At 40.8% G+C, this 20,903-nt stretch overlaps 1 protein-coding gene across 1 annotated transcript in view; it reads left to right on the forward strand.

Moving 5' to 3' along the window:
• LOC136874626 (gastrula zinc finger protein xLCGF3.1) overlaps nucleotides 1–20,903 on the forward strand; it is a 71,498-nt gene that overhangs the window by 3,682 nt on the left and 46,913 nt on the right. The window contains exons 2-3 of the mRNA XM_067148253.2: nucleotides 1,954–2,083; nucleotides 19,888–19,983. Coding sequence (XP_067004354.2) covers nucleotides 2,006–2,083; nucleotides 19,888–19,983 — 174 coding nt within the window. The 5' untranslated portion in view covers nucleotides 1,954–2,005. The remainder of the gene's footprint in view (nucleotides 1–1,953; nucleotides 2,084–19,887; nucleotides 19,984–20,903) is intronic.

A 20,903-nucleotide genomic window follows, 5' to 3' on the forward strand; every position in this document is an offset into this window, starting at 1 on the left:
TTCACTCCTTGGCCTTTCCTATCCTGTCATTGCCATAAGACCTATCCGTGTTGGTGCAACATAAAGCAAAATTGTAGAAATAAGCTGATAGCATTTTATACATTTTAATGTTAATTATTTGTACACAGACTGTGGAGTATGTAAGTGAAACATGGTGCCGAGGAAAGCAGAATTACCCCCTGCGGGTGGGGGATGCATATGTAGAATACACCCACGGTATCCCCTGCCTGTCATAAGAGGTGACTAAAAGGGGTCCAAGAGGCTCTCAACTTGGGAGTGTGGATTGGCGACCATGGGGCCCTTAGCCGAGTCTTGGCATTACTTCCACTTACTTGTGCCAGGCTCCTCACTTTCGTCTATCCTGTCCGACTTCCCGTTGTCAAATCTTGTTCTTTTCCGACCTCGACGGTATTAGGGCATTCGAGGCCTAGGGAGTCTTTCACTTTCACGCCCTTCGTGACCCTTGCCTTTCTTCATCCGTTACTTCATTCTTCGAAGTGACAGATCCCTTCTTTTTATTCCTTTTTCACTCTCTCTACCCCCTGTGGGTGGGGACGCAGAAGGAAAATACACCCACGGTATCCCCTGCCTGTTGTGAGAGGCGACTAAATGGGGCAACCAAGGGATGATTGTCTTAGAACCATGAAACTACTTTTGATTAGTACCATCATGCGGGTAATACCATGGGTCGCCTTTACTTGTGAGTAGTACCACTATATTAGGTACAAAATAGGTTTGTGCTTAGTAGCAGCAATGGGTGTGGACTGTGGGTTTCCAGTACCCGTGAGTCGTACCCATGTGAGCAACACCACGGGTCTGGGCATTGCCTGTGATTAGTACCACTATATGAGCGACACTGTGGGTCTGCATAGCCTGTGATTAGTACCTACTGTGTGAGGAACACCATAGGTCAGCGTTACCTGTACGACGTACAATTGTTGTGTGTAGTACCATCATGTGTTGAACACCGTGAGTCTTCACTCCTTTTGATTAGTACCCCAACATGACACATACCATGATTGTACTTTACTAGTGATAAGTACCATTCTGAGGGTCCTTTGACCTGGATTTTGGACCTCTTTCAACATCAAGCATCCCCAATTCAGGATTGTGCTTTAGAAGTGTTCCCTTGGTCAGTAATACTATTAGTTATGATAGTTTTTTGAGTCGGATCCACTGATTGTTTTAAATTCATGTACATCCATTCATTCTTTATGTCATTTTTTATTTTGGTCAGTGGATGATTTTGAACTTTTACTTTGTCACTTCATTTCGTACCATCAGGGGCCGATGACCTTGATGTTAGGCCCCTTTAAACAACAAGCATTATCATCATCATCAGAAAACAGAATTGAAAACTTTGAAATGTGGTGTTGTCCAAATTGTTTAAGCTCAGATGGCTAGCAAATAAAAGAGTGAATAGGAAAACAATTTGATCCTAGGAAGGGATAGGTTGATAGATCACATCTCAAATCACTGGTTTTGAAGGGAAGTGAATAGGATGTTGTAGTAATGTGGAAATGGCGATATTGGCACAGAGTAGAATGTCATGGACCTGGGTGTTCATGTAGTCTAGTCACTGGCTCTTCATCAAGTTTGCTACAGTTCACTGCTGATCAGTGTTCATGGGATTTTTAAATGAAAAATCGTGCCTCTGTGTTTTTAGTTCTATGTAAAACTGGACATCTTGTGGCTGTAACCATGATATCAACTGTCATGTAAAATTAGAGGTCCTATGACTGATACTGGCATCAGCAGTAAAAGGCTTTATATCCTAAAGCTATGATCATGATATTGACAGTCACATAAAACTTTGGGTCCTTTTGCTGTGATCTTGATATTGACAGCCATATAAAACTACAAGCTTGTTGCTTAGTCTATGGAGTAATGACGTAAACAACAACAACAACGAGAAGGATAAAAGTAATATATATTTTCTGGCTCATGTTTCAGAGCAAGTTCATTGGAAGTAATTTACAACCCTAGCACCTTCTAACAACTACAAATGCAGTGTGAAATGGATCTGGAAGTAGAGGTCAAGGAGGAACCAGTCTGGTTCGAAGGAACAGCAGATGCTTCACTTGTAAGTGTCAGTTGAGATAACTTTATAGTAATTAAAATTTCATCTCTCAGCGATGGGGAACATTTGAGTGCTGCTTTGCCCAGGAGATGGCGGTAATTCATACGTGAGCACTAAAAATTGCGGTGATCTGTTTATAAATTCACTGTTACAGCAGTTTTGCTCAGATCATTTTAAATGTTTTCATTATAGAACTCAAAAGAATGTAGTTTACATTCATTAACTTGTAGTTTAGTAATGGAGGAGAATCCTTCCACATTTTGTATGGAATGAAAGAGACGTTCTTGTATTTGCCTGGGTTGTTTCACAATGCAATGAAAACTAGGGTAATCATTGCCTTGGGAACTTTGAACGGAAGGACCAGGAACAGGTTAATGGGATGATTAGTTTATGGGGCAGAGGGGTGGCGTGTTTCGTCGTCCATTACTCAGCCTTGCATGTGGTATACGTCCACTCTCGCTTTGCTCACTTCAGTCTGGTGTAGTGCTGTTATCATCTGATTTATTAAAATTGCACCATGCCATGCTTCTGCGTCATGCAATATTGTATTTCAAAGACAGCATGCCAAGTAATTATGAGTCATAAGAGGTTACAAGGCATTGAAAGAATTATAGTAATCCTCACCAGATCATGTCAACATTCATATCAGATTTATACTGTCAATCTACATAAGCAAACATTATGTACTACAACATACATCCGCTAGAATGCAGCAGAAATTTAACCCTATGTGTTCTCAAGCGGAAAGAGGTAAGACTACTTCAAATATTTTAGAAAGAAAAAGAAAACTCTGATTTGGGCTGATTCATACATACAAGGAAGGCAGAAATCTTCATCTTTAAAGATATACCATTTCCATCTCGACAAGTTTAAAACTTTTCAAGCTAGAACAAAATGAAGTTAGGCTTACAAGGTCTATACAATGCATGGAGATCAGCAGCATGTGAAGGAAAGGAAGACTATATGACGTATGGAGTTTGGCAAGTTTCTGTCAGTATAGCATATCTCAAAGCAAACTGATGAAGGCTGAGATTCAGGGAAGGTTTGCTCTGTCTGTTGCTACACTTAGTACAGTCTTTTGATTGAGCAGTTTGCAGTTCAGTGGCTTTTCATCTTGACGGGCAAGATGTGAGTTCAAGTAGTTCACATGGTGAACTGATGGCTTCCTAATTTTATGGTGGTGAGTTTGATCAAGGTTCAGTCAAATGATATTTGAAGATGCTGAAATATCCCAACACCTGTCAGTTGTTACATTGGCATGGAAGTGGACTTCAACTAGACAATGTTGTGGCTCCTCAGTGTGTTTGGCGACCCTAAAATTTGGTAGAGGAATGTTAAACTAATAACTATGACTTTACAGTAATAATCTATTTCAAAGTCAGTGAACTGCCTCTTTACAAATGTGATATTCCTCAAGAATTGCTAAAAACTAAAGTTCTGCAATTCATTTATTCTATTCTCAGAATATATGTTTACTGGACGAGTTCCAAGGAGAGAATGGTGTTTGAATATATCTGACATACAAGCATGCTCTTGTTTAACAACTCTAGGTCTGATATTTCATATTGTAATACTTGTCAAAATTCAACAAATATCAAACGAAATCAAAGAAATTATTTCCAGTATCTGAATTGAAATCCTATGTCGTAATGGTACGTATAAGTTAGGAAATTTGTTTAGAAGGGTTATGGGGAGGTACATTCAGGGAAACGGGGTGGTCTGGGGAGCGGTAATAAGGGTACAGGACCGGGCGAGTTGGCCATGTGGTTAGAGTCGCGCAGCTGTGAGCTTGTATCTGGTAGATAGTGGGCTCAAATCCCACTGTCAGCAGCCCTGAAGATGGTTTTCCTGGTTTCCCATTTTTACACCAGGCAAATGCTAGGGCTGTACCTTAATTAAGGCCATGGCTGCTTTCTTCCCCACTCCTAGGCCTTCCCTATCCCATCGTTGCCTTAAGACCTATCTGTGTCGTTGGACATAAAGCGCAAAGCAAAAAAAATAAGGGTACAGGGATCTAGAAGTCAAGTAGGGATGACAAAAAATGTTAGTGTTGAACTGTAGAAGTACAGTAAAACTTCATTGATTCAAAGTCGTTGGGACTCAGAAATCAGACTTCGAATAACGTGATTTTGAATTAACCGCAAATTCGTAATTCAGAAGTGCCAACCCTTGCGCGTTACAAAATATTCTAAGGCCCATTACTGGATGCAGTTAACCTTGATTCACAGTTTAAACCTTTCAAATACTATGAAAAAAACCTACTTCCAAAATGCATCCAAGAAAGTGCATTTAGAGTATTATAACAATGCACTTGGATAACTCACTGACAAACATAACCTCCCGCAATGAAAGAAAGAAAGCAAGAAAAAATGCACGATTCAAAGATGAGGAAAAATTTATGCTGGCTCCCATGTGCAAGTGCTTTATTCCTTGGATTACTTTACTGTATGCATTTTAGATGCCCTGTACTTGCACAGAAAGTTGCCATTCAGTACTATGGTTCTCAGGTATCAAGAAAAGGTTCACGTACTATACCCGGTGCCCTTGAAACATCATGACTAATCAAACTTTCCTGTGACGAGGGGTGAACAACACAATAGCCACTCTATCCTTGCACGATTTCCCGCCATGGCACTTCTCTCATACTTCAGAAATGTAAACGCTTGCCATGTCTCAAAGTATTCTAAAACCCATTAATGCATGCATTCATCTTGATTAACAGTTTAAAACTTTCAAATGACATGGAAAAACCTTCCGAAATGTATCCAACAAGGTGCATTTACAATGTTCAAATAATGCACTTCGTTAAATCAGTAACAAACATAACCTCACACAACAAAATCCCATGATTCAAAGACGAGGATAAACAATGCTGGTTCCTGTACTGTTTGCATTTTTAGATGTGTTGCACTTGCTCGGAAAGTGTCCGATGCCCTTAAAACATTGTGGCTTATCAAATTTTCCTATGATGAGGGGAGGAATTCTCTCTCTTCTGTGTGCATTGCAATACAGTATAATGACCCCCACCCCCACCTTTATACGATTTCCTGGCTGGCACTTCTCCTTTAAAACCATAAGACCGCTTGGGCTTGGCATTAAAAGAAAGCAATGCAGTTTCATCGGCAATGACAATATTGTTCAGTGCCTATGAATTGATTACATCAGACACTTTTTCGTCAACTGTTGGATTCTGTTTCTCCGCACACTGCCTGCTGCATTCCTTAAAACGTTGAATACATAAGAATTCCGATTTCACTCAAACTTGGCAATTATGAAGCACACTGTAGACACACCGAAGTGAAAGCTACCCCTGCACGTTCCGGAAGATGTGTTCTATCAAGATGCAGATAAATTTTGAATTTAAATAACTCTGTAACTTACTATTGTTTTAAAATATATAGGCAGTTTTGAATTAAAAGACTGAATTTCGGTAATGGGGTCGACATTGTACTTCGAATTACGAATTATCCCTATTTCGAATTAAACAATTTAAATAACAAACTAAACCGTATCTCATGTTTCTAGGAACGTGAGCTTCTTGGAATTAAGCAGCATTTTGAATTAACCGATTTCGAATTATCGAGGTTCTACTATATTGTAAAGAAAGGAATAGAATTAAGTAATTTAATAAATATATACTTACCAGATGTAATAGGAGTTGAAACATGGCAGAGAAATGATATAATGGATGCAGAAACTTTCTCATGGAACTGGAGTGTGTATCATAGAAGTAGATTAGGAATGGTAGGAGGGGAAGTATTCGTTCTGATGAAAGAAGAATTTGTAAGCTATGTAATAGGTAGAGGTCAAATATGAAATTCTAGGTGTAAGGCTGATCTCTGAAGTTAACATGCAGCTTGATGTCTTTGGAGTGTACAGACCGGGAAAGGGTAGTGCCGATGCTGATTTGAAATTATTTGATAAGATAATCAGGAACGATGTGGAAAGGAAGGTGATGCACACGCGAGATGCTGTCACTTGTGTACACTGTTTATTTACACACACGTTAATGAAACACCACCTTGAATTCAACTGTATCAAAGAAGAAGAAGACTGCCACATTAGAATTATAACCAACTACAGAACACTACCAACACGAAATGATTTTACATACTCGACTAACGACTTTCACTAACAACTCCACACAACAACCAAGACTGCCTATTTATATACCTTGCCTGGCCAGGCTTCTAGAAAAGTATGACACAACATGCTTTCTCGTGTCTTATCGCATCTGCAATAACTTATGTACAAATGAATAGAACATTCTGTAAAACTCGAGTGACAAAGGCACGTTAATCTGGAATGTTACCCTGTGTTGCACAACGTTACATTGGATTTATACATCGTATTTACAGGTAATAATTATATACTATTAATTACATGTTCTTACAGTAAGTAAAGTTGTATTATTATACATACAGCAGAAGTACCGTGGCATAACCTCACATGTTTTGTCACTCAAGACAGATCATACATACAACACACAAATAATAAATGATACGATTACGATTTATACCAAATAAAGTTTGCACTAACAACCTGTCGTACATAACTACATAGATAATAATAATAATAATAATAATAATACATGTAAACAACTTCATAACCACACCTCGCAAGTCATAGTGATGATAATACTAATAACACCTACTAATTGAGCTCAATATTTTCACATTTACCCATGGATTTAGGGAATTGTTTCCAAATTATATTAGTCAATTACACATTTGTATCAATATCCCCCCTATAACTTGAAACAATTTCAACAGTCTATCACACTCATCGACTTTTGTCTTGGTCGTAGTTTATATCTTCTTTCTTCCTTGATGTCACTAGACATCCTCTTCTCCTCTTGACATGTTGGGGGTTGGTGTTGCCTCGCTGCCAGTCTCTCCTTGGTGGTAGTCGATGCGTTCTCGCCCTCATGGCCAGATTGTGGTGTGTCATCAGTAGCCTCTCCTCCAGATGGACCTGTGGCAGTATCAGGCTTACTCTGTATGCGCAGCGTTTGGGTGATTCGCCGCAATTCTGACACTTGGACCTTGACAGGAGGGTTGGTCTTTAGTAAGTTGACACCATGGCCCAGCCGCTTATCAACCTCGATGGGACCAACCCACTTAGGTGCGAGACCTTTGTAAAACCCTCCAATCTTATTACTAACTTGGTGGTTATGTCGCAGTACTTGTTGGTCTGGTAGAAAGATCTGGGTCTCTTCGACACCTTGAGCCTTGCCCTGGGTAAGGGATCTCTGCTCGGCCAATGCTTGCTTTTCCTTGATGTCCTGCTGCTGCTTATGCTGCCACTCTGCTAGGGAAACAGCTGCATCATCTTGACCAGAAGTGAGTGGTCGACGAATCTCCCCTCCCCCGTGCCGTATAGTTGTCGACCAAGGAACAGCTCCACAGGGGAATAGCCAGTGATACGGTTGATGCATCATCACGGGGCAAAGAGTGACTGCAGTATCTGACGGTCCCATAGTTGATGTTCCTTGTCTATTAGGTGGACCCGTAGCATCCTTTTTAGCTCTTGGTTCCATTGGATTGGCCCTTGGGTTGTAGATAGTGGTGGTCCAGTGCTCCACACCCCGTTCGTTCATCATTTGCTACCACTTCCTTCATGTGAAATGACTCCCGTTGTCTGATAAAATGCACCGTGGATAACCTTAGCGGCTAAATACCTCATCCTGTAGAAGACTGGTGATGCATCCTGTTGTTGCTTCTGGTATCAGAGAGACTTCAATCCATCTGATGAAGAGGTCGGTGAATACTAGGAGTCCTGTTTTACCCCTTGATGTTCTAGGGTATGGACCCATCAAGTCCACGGCTATGACCTCCCAAGGGTGTTACAGCCTTCTTCCTCGCTGACTGGAATCTGCCTTCCTGTTGGTCACCTTGGTGCAGATGTAGCACTCTTTCACATAGTCAAGGATGTCATTTCACGTGTTGACCCAGAAGAATCTTTGTTAGATAGGCTGATATGTCTCTTTACCTCCTGGATGTCCAGTTTCAGTACTGTCATGAAACATCTCAAGGATGTCCGTCATGTGATGTTTAGGGATCACCACTACTGCAGGCGTGTCGGAGAGGTGAGATCTGTACATAAAGAATCCTCCGTCAATGCGGAAGTTCTTGTAGCAAATCTTGAATTCCCTCTGGACAAGTCGACTATCGGTGTTCTTTCTCCTAATTCACTGCGTCATGGTCCTACATGGCTTGTGTTGTTCTTGCCATTGCTTGATTACTCCCAGATCAAGTTCCTTCTTGATGATCATAAGAACAGGTTCATTGGTTTCGCTCTGGTGTTTTTGTGGAAACTCCACCACAACAATGGTGCTTCTAGCTTCAGGTTCCATCGCCGGGTGCCTAGATAAATTGTCTGCTCCTATGTTCGTCAAACCTGGGATGAGACACACATCAGTATCAGATTCTGCGATTAACAGAGCACATCACGTCAGTTTAGATTTTGAGCCAGAGACGGAGTTCAACCATTTGAGAGCTGCATTCTTGGTGTAGAATTGGAACTTCCTTCCCTCCAAGTAGCCTCTTAATTTGCCCATGGCCCACACCATGGCTGAGGCTTCCCTCTTGGCAGTGCAGTAGTGTTGTTTGGTGGGAGATACCTTTCTGCTGGCATACTTGATGATATCCCTTCCGCCATCACTCCTCTCCAGGAGTAACACTGGATTCGCTGGTGTCTGTCTTCAGGCACATCTTCCATTGTGAGTCGGATGGGCTAGACCAGGAGTGTTGCACATAGCAGCCTTAATGCCTCGGAATGCTGTCTCTTCCTTGCTGGTTCATCGGAACAGCTAGTTGTTGTTGAGTAGATCGCTGAGTGGTATTGCCTTCTCTTCTAAGTGTGGCACAAATCCTCTATACCATCTACACGAGCCAAGGAAATGATGTGCTTGTTGCTTGGTCCACGGACATTCAGCTTCTTCAGAAGCTCGATTCTTCTCCGGTTGCCTCTCTAAATCTTCAGATGTCAGGACATGGCCAAGATATTCTATGCAGGGCTGGACGAAGTGCACTTCTCAAGTTGGCAAGTTAGTCCATAAATTTTTAGATATACAAGGTGTTCTTTGAAATTCTTGCTATGGATTAAGATGTCATCAAAATACACTTGGCAGAAATCTCCAACATATCCTGACAATACCTTATCCATCAGTTGCAGGAGCATTCTTCAATCCGAAAGGCATTACTGTAAACTGGTATAGTCCTCTCAGTGTCATTGAAGGTTGTCAGTGGCCTATAACTTTCCTTCACTTGCCAGTATGCAGTGTTTAGGTCCAGTTTGCTGAAAATCCTAGATCTACTTACTTGTTTCAGTGAGTCCTTCAGGTCAGGCACGGGGTAGGTGTCACTTACAATCTTCTCATTCGACTTGTGGAAGTCCGCACACAGTCGATACTCCTAATTCTTCTTCAATAGGACGATAGGCAAAGCCCAACAGGACATAGAGGGTTCGATGTGACCTTGCCTTTCCATCTCTTGTTTTGTCTGAATGACGAAGTTTCGCTTATCCGGGTTTATTTGATATGGGCGTTGCTTGATGGGTGAGGGAGTGCTGCATTCAGTGCTGTGCGTTACAGTGGTAGTTGTCCTATTTTATTGATGATGACTTCTGTAAAGTCCTTTAAGGCATGTCTCAGCTCCTCTTCTTCGCTTGGTTGAAGATGCGTTAACTGGGTACCGCCCAGGTCGACGTTGACTTCCACATCATTGTGAGTCTGGAGATTTCCATCGTCTCAGGCAGCCCTCAGACGTCTGTCTTTTCCGAAAATGCCTTCATGAGCTGCATAGTCTAGGATCCCCTTGTTTTCTACCAAACAGTCATGAGCTAATATGGTGTCAAGTATTAGTTTCTGAATCACTGCAACGTTAACTACAGTAGGCAGATCCATGCATTTAGCGGTTAAGTTAGTCTGTCCTTGGATGAAATAGGTTTTTTTTTTTTTTTTTTGCTATTTGCTTTACATCGCATTGGCACAGATAGGTCTTATGGCGACGATGGGACAGGAAAGGCCTAGGAATGGGAAGGAAGTAGCCGTGGCCTTAATTAAGGTACAGCCCCAGCATTTGTCTGGTGTGAAAATGGGAAACCATGGAAAACCATCTTCAGGGCTGCCGACAGTGGGGTTCGAACCCACTATCTCCTGGATGCAAGATGACAGCTGCGCGCCCCTAACTGCATGGCCAACTCGCCCAGTATGAAATAGGTTACCTCGTCTGCTGCTCCCACTACACTTCAGAGATGGTGAGACTTCATGGGTGGTAGTAATCTGGCAACCATCCCATTTACAAATGAGTGGTTTGCTTGGCTGTCGAGTATGGCTGAAAAATTCTCATTGCCTATCCTTAAGATGATAGCTGGGCGAAGTTGGCGTGTTCTGTTCACAATCTGACCAATCCCTTTCCTACTTGTCCAGGGCTGCTTTTCTGTTTTGTCTTGAGGCGTATTCCCATTCGTGGTCCCTTCCCCCCCACTATCCAGAATGGGCCGGACCTAGTTTTCTGATGCCAAAGTTGGGCATTTGTTCTTCAGTTGTCCTGTTCTTCCACACTGGTAGTATTTTCTAACCGAGCTGGTCTCTTCCATGTTCTTCTTGCAACTGGGTGATGATTCTATGCTGATCTTCAAAGGATCCCAGTTGCAATACCTTCACTAGGGGTCTAATCTTATCGTGGACTAGCTCTGCATTGTCTGGTAAGATCTCCTTCTCATTTCCTTCATGATGCAGCCAATTGAAGAGCTGGTACTTTTGGAGGGCAAACGCGGTTGATCTCATGCCGATGGGTTATGCGTCAGTCAATGGCTTCCTTTTTCAGAACTTTTCACCTCTTTGGAATTAAACTTAGCAATGAATTCCATCTTGAAGTCAGTCCAGTTTAAGTTTAAGCCCTTCAGGTTATTCCACCAAGTATCAGCTTGTCCCCTCAACTGAGCTGTGACGAGTTGAACGAAGATGTCCTCCCATAGATTATACCTTCCTTAGTAGACTGACTGATCCCTCATTGAAGCTAGTCAGGTTGTCTTCCAGTCTCACATGGAATTCTAGAAGGTTCTCTTTAATCACCTTCGGGTATAGGTGTCCTGTATTGCTGGTTAGGTTTGAGTGGGTTGAAGGCAAGGTGATAGGACCTGTTCGATTTAATCTATCTTCCACCACATGAAGGATGGTCTCTCTCATATTCTGAACAACTCCCTTGGTGCTTGAAATCCGGTTTCCTAACGTTCCTTCAATGGCCGAAATATGGCTCCCAAAATTTCCCTTGGCGGTAGAAGTTCTCCCCTTAACGTGTTGTTTGATGCAGGAAACCGGGATTTCCACCTCCTCCTTGAGGTTTGAAATGTCACCTCCAGCTGGTTTACCCTATTATCGATCTGCTCAACCTGCCCGAATTTCAACCTGATATCCGCTATCTGCTGTGCTAATTGATTAAATGTAACAAAGGCATTTAACTATGTCAACACTGGAAAACATGGCTTCGTTCTTAACAAAAATAAACGTTAATTGATTGGCGACGTTGCTAATTTGGGAGTTGATCTGGAAAATTTTATCATCTACGGTTGAAATTGAAATTTTTTATTCCAGGCACTGTTCTACTTTGTAAACCTGCTTGTACACTTGAGATATTTGTCTGGTTAAAACTGCATTAGCTTGGGAAATCTTGTCATCCACCTTCAAAATGTTGTCGGAAATCTACTCCATTAAGGCGGAATTGACGTCTAAAATTTTGACATTTGCTTTCGAAATGTGGTTGGAAGTGTGTCCCTTTAAGGCGGAATTAACTTTTGAAATCTGTTCTGTTAAGGTGGAATTGAGTGTCCATATCATGCTCAATATTTTGGAAAACATTGTAGTCATATTTACCTCATCTTCTGATGATGAATCCGGTTGTTCGTCCAATTCAACGGAAAACCTTTCAGGATCATCGCACTGTTCTTAATGAGGTTTTCTTCTAGCCTTGTCTTCAGTGTTCTCTTACAGCTGTTCGTCGTAAGATTTCGTTTCGCGAGTTCGTCTTGAAGTTGTTTTACAAGCATATTTTCCAGTATCTCTTTAATTTCCTCCTGATTTCCACTTACACTCTTATTCACTACCGAAAATGTTTCTTCAGTCCTGTCACACGGTTGCCACTTATTGAATTCACAAAGACACACACATGAGATGCTGTCAGTTGTGTACACTGTTTTATTTACAAATTATATACACATTATATACTTAAACAAACCACCATCTTGAATTCGACTGTATTGAAGAAGAATAAGAAGAAGATGACTGCCACATTAGAATGTCCAGCAATTACAGAACACTACCAACATGAGTTCACATACTCGATTAGTGATTTTCACTAACAACTCCACTCATTAACCCAAGACTGTCTCATTATATACCTTGCCTGGCCAGGCTTCTAGAAAAGTACAACACAACCTGCTTTCTTGTATCTTCTCGAGTCTCCAGTTACCTATGCATACCTGCCAACTTTCCCGATTTAGGCGGGAGACTCCCGATTTTCGACACTTTTTCCCGCCTACTGATTATTCTATTATTTCTCCCGATTTTAGCTTTTTTGGTGAACTTTAAACATTTGTTTTCAAATCCTGCAATTTCAGATTTTTACGCAAGTGACCGGAAGTCCTCGGCTCATTGGCTACTTTCAAATTAAATATCAACGTTTATTAATTCGAGAAATGCGCGCGAATGTGCGATGTTTATTGATACCTGTATATCGCGACGCGTATATCGATTGTCATCTCTCGTTCTCACGTGCTATGTTTGTGTTCGTTCACATCAGTCTAGTCGATTCTAGAGACTAGTCGCTAGATTTGGAGTCCTTTTAAGTAATTTAGTGGCAGAATTTCAAAGATAGCAACTAGTGACTTTTCTAGAGATTTTAGGAGCCATTTGGAGACAATTCTGGCGAATTTTAATTTATTACTTGATAAAAATAACATTGCGCTCGCATAATCGCGCGGGCGCTTGATGCAATATATTAATGTATGAATTTGCTAAGTAATGGCATCTGTGTGCATGTCTGATTCACACATGTGAGCATGAGTTCATACTATTTTCAGAAGACTTATCAGACATGATTATCTCACATACTTCCTGTGAGGGAATAGAGAAGTGTAATTTTTAAGCCTTGTAGCCTCGTATGGAAACCGTCGTGTTTTGAGACAATAAGTGTTATAATAGAGTCTACCACAGTACTCCTGTATTGCGCAAGACATGTAGAATAATCATTTTTGACCAGTTGTATCTCCTGATTCCTCCCGATTTTCCCTGATTTTCGAATCTAAATCTCCTGATTTTTGGTTTTGTAAAGTTGGCAGGTATGCCTATGTAGAAATGAATAAAACATTCTGTAAAACTCGAATGACAAAGGTGTGTTGTTCTACAATTTTACCCTGTATTACACAACATATGGTTCATGTTTGTGGGTTACTGTAGTCACGTCCTAGTTCGTGAACCACGGGCAACGGCTGAGTGGCCTAGTAAGTGGTCCTGAGAGTCGGGATACCAGTTGCTATGGAATGGGAGTGGGCATCTCGGACATATTCTGAGTCGTGGCCCTCCTTGTGCCCAGGCGGCTAGGACTACACAATTCACCGGTGGTCCATAACCCGTTAAAGGAGAGATCCTCACTTGGACTATGTGCAAGTAGGGCAGCATCCTGCTTCATGAATTTACCGAGCTCAGAACACTTTAAGCAAGCCTCGGACCTATGGGAGTAACGGAGTCCCACTCCCATTTGACAGGCGAGGGACTCCTTGGAAACAACTTGGCGAACGAAATGGAATTCGATGGGGAGCTATCAATATTAATGGGGCTTATGGAAGAAAGAAGGTAGAACTTGCTGAGTCAGCGAAGAGGATGCATCTGGATGTGCTAGGAGTAAGTGATATTCGGGTAAGGGGAGATAAGGAGGAAGAGATAGGAGATTATAAAGTGTACTTGACGGGTGTTAGAAAGGGAAGTGAGCGAATGATGTGGGTAGATTTGTCAGTGGGAGGAATTAGGACAAGAATTGTCCGTGTATTCACCATGTGAGGGTGCAGATGAGGATGAAGTTGACAAGTTTTGTGAAGCATTGAGTGACATCGTGGTCAGGGTCAACAGCAAGGATAGAATAGTGCTAATGGGCGATTTCAATGCGAGAGTTGGGAATAGAACTGAAGGATACGAAAGGGTGATTGGTAAATGTGGGGAAGATATGGAAGCTAATGGGAATGTGATGCGTTTGCTGGACTTCTGTGCTAGTATGGGTTTAGCTGTTACGAAGACATTCTTCAAGCATAAGGCTATTCACCGCTACACATGGGAGGCTAGGGGTACCAGATCCATAATAGACTATATCTTAACAGACTTTGAATTCAGGAAATCTTTTAGGAATGTACGAGTTTTTCGGGGATTTTTCGATGATACAGACCATTATCTGATCTGTAGTGAACTAAGTATCTCTAGGCCTAGGGTAGAGAAAGTGAAATCTGTCTGCAAACGAATAAGGGTAGAAAATCTCCCGGACGAGGAAATTAGACAGAAGTACATGGATATGATTAGTGAGAAGTTTCGAACAGTAGACAGTAAGTAGGTTCAGGATATAGAAAGTGAATGGGTGGCATACAGGGATGCTGTAGTAGAAACAGCAAGGGAATGCCTAGGAACAACTGTGTGTAAAGATGGGAAAAGGCGAACATCTTGGTGGAATGATGAAGTGAGAGCAGCCTGTAAACGTAAAAAGAAGGCTTATCAGAAATGGCTCCAAACAAAGGCCGAGGCAGACAGGGAATTGTACGTAGATGAAAGAAACAGAGCGAAACAAATAGTTGTTGAATCCAAAAAGAAGTCATGGGAAGATTTTGGTAATAACCTGGAAAGGCTAGGTCAAGCAGCAGGGAAACCTTTCTGGACAGTAATAAAGAATCTTAGGAAGGGAGGGAAAAAGGAAATGAACAGTGTTTTGAGTAATTCAGGTGAACTCATAACAGATCCCAGGGAATCACTGGAGAGGTGGAGGGAATATTTTGAACATCTTCTCAATGCAAAAGGAAATCATCATGGTGGTGTTGCAAACAGTCAAGCTCATGGGGAGGAGGAAAATGATGTTGGTGAAATTATGCTTGAGGAAGTGGAAAGGATAGTAAATAAACTCCATTGTCATAAGGCAGCAGGAATAGATGAAATTAGACCTGAAATGGTAAAGTATAGTGGGAAGGCAGGGATGAAATGGCTTCATAGAGTAGTAAAATTAGCGTGGAGTGTTGGTAAGGTACCTTCAGATTGGACAAAAGCAGTAATTGCACCTATCTATAAGCAAGGGAACAGGAAGGATTGCAACAACTATCGAGGTATCTCATTGATTAGTATACCAGGCAAAGTATTCAAAGGCATCTTGGAAGGGAGGGTGCGATCAGTCGTTGAGAGGAAGTTGGATGAAAACCAGTGTGGTTTCAGACCACAGAGAGGCTGTCAGGATCAGATTTTCAGTATGCGCCAGGTAATTGAAAAATGCTACGAGAGGAATAGGCAGTTGTGTTTATGTCTTGTAGATCTAGAGAAAGCATATGACAGGGTACCGAGGGAAAAGATGTTCGCTATACTGGGGGACTATGAAATTAAAGGTAGATTATTAAAATCAATCAAAGGCATTTATGTTGACAATTGGGCTTCAGTGAGAATTGATGGTAGAATGAGTTCTTGGTTCAGGGTACTTACAGGAGTTAGACAAGGCTGTAATCTTTCACCTTTGCTGTTTGTAGTTTACATGGATCATATGCTGAAAGGTATAAAATGGCAGGGTGGGATTCAGTTAGGTGGAAATGTAGTAAGCAGCCTGGCCTATGCTGACGACTTGGTCTTAATGGCAGACTGTGCCGAAAGCCTGCAGTCTAACATCTTGGAACTTGAAAATAGGTGCAATGAGTATGGTATGAAAATTAGCCTCTTGAAGACTAAATTGATGTCAGTAGGTAAGAAATCCAACAGAATTGAATGTCAGATTGGTCATACAAAGCTAGAACAGGTCGATAATTTCAAGTATTTAGGTTGTGTGTTTTCCCAGGATGGTAATATAGTAAGTGAGATTGAATCAAGGTGTAGTAAAGCTAATGCAGGGAGCTCGCAGTTGCGATCAGCAGTATTCTGTAAGAAGGAAGTCAGCTCCCAGACGAAACTATCTTTACATCGGTCTGTTTTCAGACCAACTTTGCTTTATGGGAGCGAAAGCTGGGTGGACTCAGGATATCTTATTCATAAGTTAGAAGTAACAGACATGAAAGTAGCAAGAATGATTGCTGGTACAAGCAGGTGGGAACAATGGCAGAAGGAAACTCGGAATGAGGAGATAAAGGCTAATTTAGGAATGAACTTGATGGATGAAGCTGTACGCATAAACCGGCTTCAGTGGTGGGGTCATGTGAGGTGAATGGAGGAGGATGGGTTACCTAGGAGAATAATGGACTCTGTTATGGAGGGTAAGAGAAGTAGAGGGAGACCAAGACAACGATGGTTAGACTCTGTTTCTAACGATTTAAAGATAAGAGGTATAGAACTAAATGAGGCCACAACACTAGTTGCAAATCGAGGATTGTGGCGACGTTTAGTAAATTCTCAGAGGCTTGCAGACTGAACGCTGAAAGGCATAACAGTCTATAATGATAATGTATGTAATGTATATATGTATGTTACACAACATTACATTGGATTTATACATCATATTTACAGGGAATAATAAATTACTTACCATTAATTATGTGTTTTTACATTAAGTAAAGTTGTATTAATATACATTCAGCAGAAGTATCGTGACATAACCTCACATGTTTTGTTACACAAGACAGATCATACATACAACACACAAATAATAAATGATATGAGTATGATTTATACCAAATAAAGTCCGTACGGACTACCTGTTGTACATAACTATGTAGATAATAATAATAATAATAATAATAATAATAATTGTGGAATTATGGTGGACTCAGGCTGAAGTTACTTTGGTAGAGCTTAAGCCCTAGTGAACCTCAAATGTTTTCTTTAGATTTTTCTTTCTCGCCTGGAATTTGTAGTATATTTTAAGGATTTCCTCTACTATATGATATGATGCTGGAGCGACCTCACATGCTAATCTGTAAGTGTTTATCCAACTCATCTTATACCGATTCTATGTGGCGAACTGAACACGATGTTGTTTTGCGTCATCTAAAACCTACGTTTTTGTCTTGTGGTATTTGAATATTTTTCGGGTTATTAAAAGGAACTTACAGTATATGTAAATGACGTTTGTTTACTTGGAACTTGCGTGTACTGTAAACGAACAATTGTGGTTTTCTTATTCTTCGAGATTGTAAATTCAAAACTTTATGTTTGATTATGCTTCGAGGCCTAATAAGTAGGTGGTAAACGCAATGTTTTAGCTGGATTACTAACCAAGCGAGTTGCTACAAGGGTGTGGGGATTACGTGTGTATTCTGTTTCCGTTCTAACTTTATTTCCGACTTCTTTTTTTTTTTTGCCTATTTGCTTGGTATTTGGGTGGTATTTCAGCGTCCTGTTTTTCTCTTGTCTCTTAAGATGTTTTCGCCTATTGTTGATTTGCAGCCTGTGATTGGCCCTTTCCCTCGACTGACCTATCATGGTTTTGTTGCTATGGAAATGCAAAAGATGTTGATATTGTTGATGAATGTTGATGAAGATGAATTGAGGTCCCTGTTACGAATTTTGCTTTGTGGGCAGTTTAACCTGTTTCCCTTTAGTTGATTTTGGCATTTTTCTCTCCCTACGAGCATATTTTTCTACCCGGTGTTGCGGATCTTATTATTATTACTACTATTTTGGGTATTCTTGGAAACTTGATCGTAATTTCCCACCCATCCTTGTAGGAGCTCCTTTGGAAATACCTTAAAGAACATTTCAGTATCAACAAAATAACTGTTTAATTCAAATTGATGCTAGGTTGAATAAGATGTGTGATAGAACTAAGTACTTGTCAAGGTCATTTATTGGTATTTAAAAGATACCTTCAAGTTGAAGAGGCGTTTCAGAATTGTATGTAGTCTGGTTAATTTTCTCATTCCTTAATTAATTAATTAATTAATTCATTTTTTTCTTTTATGAGCGGTTGACCGTAGGTTTTTTTGATCTTTGAGCAGTAAGTTTTCAAAATTTAATTTTCCAGCGAGGATATACCTTTATTAATTTGTAAGTTACATAGTTTGTCATTAAATCTCTCTTTGTTTCCAAGTAAGTGTTGGTGTTTCTTTTAAGGGGGTAATTTTGAGAAGACCAGGTCTATATTTAATCCACCCCTCTGGTGTCACCGGTTGATTAAGTGGTGAGCGTTTTTTTTTACTTCATAAGTGTTGGTCTCGCACATTTCCATGACTCTGATCTGTGCCTTGGCTGCATGGTCAGAGCATTTGTGCTGTCACTTGGGGTGATTGTGTCATTAATTGCTCTAAGTGCTACAATGTCCACGATAGGCTGGAATCTCAGTCGCTGACAGTGTGGAGCCCCGCAGTGTAATGCACCTTGCACCTGACAACATGTGCAGGTGTACTTGTGTTACTACTTGCCATTCTCTTGGCAACCGCATCAGCAGCCTCGTGCAGATTTGGATGGTGTGATTGTGGCCTCTTGAGATTTAAAAGTGGCAGGTCCCTGTGTACGGATAGACAAGAATTCGTAGAGACCTTATGGGAAGTAGACCTGCACAAATCAGGTGGCAGTGGAAGCCATTGAACTGGAGTTGATTGGTGTTATTGCACCAAGTAATGGGCCACTTACTCCTTCAGCATTTCCTTCTTGGTGATACCTAGGTTCCCTGTGGCAGCTCTTTCAGCTCGGGACTTAAAATACATCAGGTGAGGTGGAAGAAGTATATTTCATGCTGCGCTGTACTTGTCACTGTGAAATTAAGTTTGGTTCTGTGAAATTTGAAGTTATTTTGTTTAGGATGAGAAATAACTTAATTGTCAGATTTCTGTACATTTTCCTGTAACAGTAATACGAGGTGTGCTTTTTAAGTAAGGGCTGTGTTATTGTAGACACTAATAGCTTTCTCGCATGCGTGCGCTGTGTGCCGGCATATCTCGGGAACAACGGTGCTTTGTTGCAGCTCTGTAGCTAACCTGTACAGTTCTCTTCTGTGCTTGCTCAAATGTTCAAGATTATCGACTCGCCTGCCCCGTGCGTGGTCCGGTCAGTGATATGGTTTTGGTCAGTGAGCAACCTGTCTGCTGCAGGCATTCACCGACAGATTCGCGAAGTGTATGTAAGTGAGTACGAGACTTTAAAGATGGCGGTGACAGTATCCATGACGAGGCCCCCTCCGGTCACACGATTTGGTGGCTTCAGTTGACAGAAAGTTCACAATAACAGCTCTCTCAAGCACCTAGGCCGTGAACTCTTGGTTATCAGAGCAGGTGGCAAGTTTCTATGAAGAGGGTGTTCAGGACTTAGTTGTAAGGAATGATTAGTGTTTAAACAAACTTGGTGGCTGTGTTGAAAAATGGATAAAGTAGGTGGTATTTGAAAATAATTTTTCATTGTGTAGTTATTTTCAAACGGCCCTTACTTAAAAAAACACGCCTCATATTTTAATGTGATATCAGCTCCACAACAAAAAAGTATGCTGAATATTCAAACAGAATGCTTTTCTTCTCCTGACATACACTCTGTGAGTTTAAGTATCCCTTATGTGTAGAAATTGTCCCTAAACATTAGTGAAACTTTTGAAATTTACTCCAGTAATGACAGGTAATGGATTATCATACTTAATGTATATTCTTTTCCACAGGAAAACTTTGAACTTGTATCAGAAATGATACCTCTGAAACAAGAAATAAAATTAGAGTTAACGGAGCCAGGACCAACACAGGAAAACACATTTGAGGTAATGTACTTAATTTGATAAGCTACAGTATTTCATGAAATTAGTAAGAAAGTACCTGAACAGATTTCAGTTGGAAACCTTTCTTTACAATGCATACAATTTGGAGGTCCTTCGAAAATATACATTTTTATATGTTTGAAAGTTTTCTTACCTAATTTTCAGTTTTCATTCAGGTACCTGCTTCAATGATGTTGCACTAGAAGTCATGATTTAGCTGATATAGTTCCAAAGCCCTCCACTACATTGCCCTGCTCGATTAGCACTGGGAGCACTCTACACTCAGGGTCTTAACAGGTTCTTCTTGTTGTGGGGCTATTTCAGAGAATCGCAGGACTTTGGGTGTGCCGCAGCTAGCTAATGTGTTCAGATGAATACGTGTCGCGTCTGTGGTGTAAGATAGGATTTGGAATCCTATTGGGTGACCTAGTTTCTGAATCTCTGCATTGAGGTTCTCAGTCCGTCGCTGTTCGTTCTGCGTTATCTATTTTTGTGATTTGTACCATGCATGTAACGACCATGACTTTGTTTTGGGTTAAAATTACTCATATTTCAATATGACCTTGAGGTTTGAATTAAGTTTACAGATAAGGTTGTTTACATCAGTGTTATAATGAAAGGATGGAGATATTCTGGATTGAATTCTGTTTATTGATTTAAATGATCCTACCTAACTAAGACGAAACCAAAGCGCGATCTTAAGTTTAGATATTTGAAATCATTGATAATGACACTAAGGCGGCTGATGTAATTCAATTAATTTAGACCTATTTCAACATAATGCAGTGATCTTGAGTTAATTAATCTTCATTTTCCAAGAGCTATTCGAAATTACGAACACATGTTTACATTTATTCATTAACCCTCTCCCGCCCATAGCGTAGTAATGCGTAGCGTGAAAGCTTAGGGCCTCCCGCCCATAG

The sequence above is a fragment of the Anabrus simplex genome, chromosome 5 (genome assembly GCF_040414725.1).
Source record: "Anabrus simplex isolate iqAnaSimp1 chromosome 5, ASM4041472v1, whole genome shotgun sequence".
Taxonomy (NCBI): domain Eukaryota; kingdom Metazoa; phylum Arthropoda; class Insecta; order Orthoptera; family Tettigoniidae; genus Anabrus; species Anabrus simplex.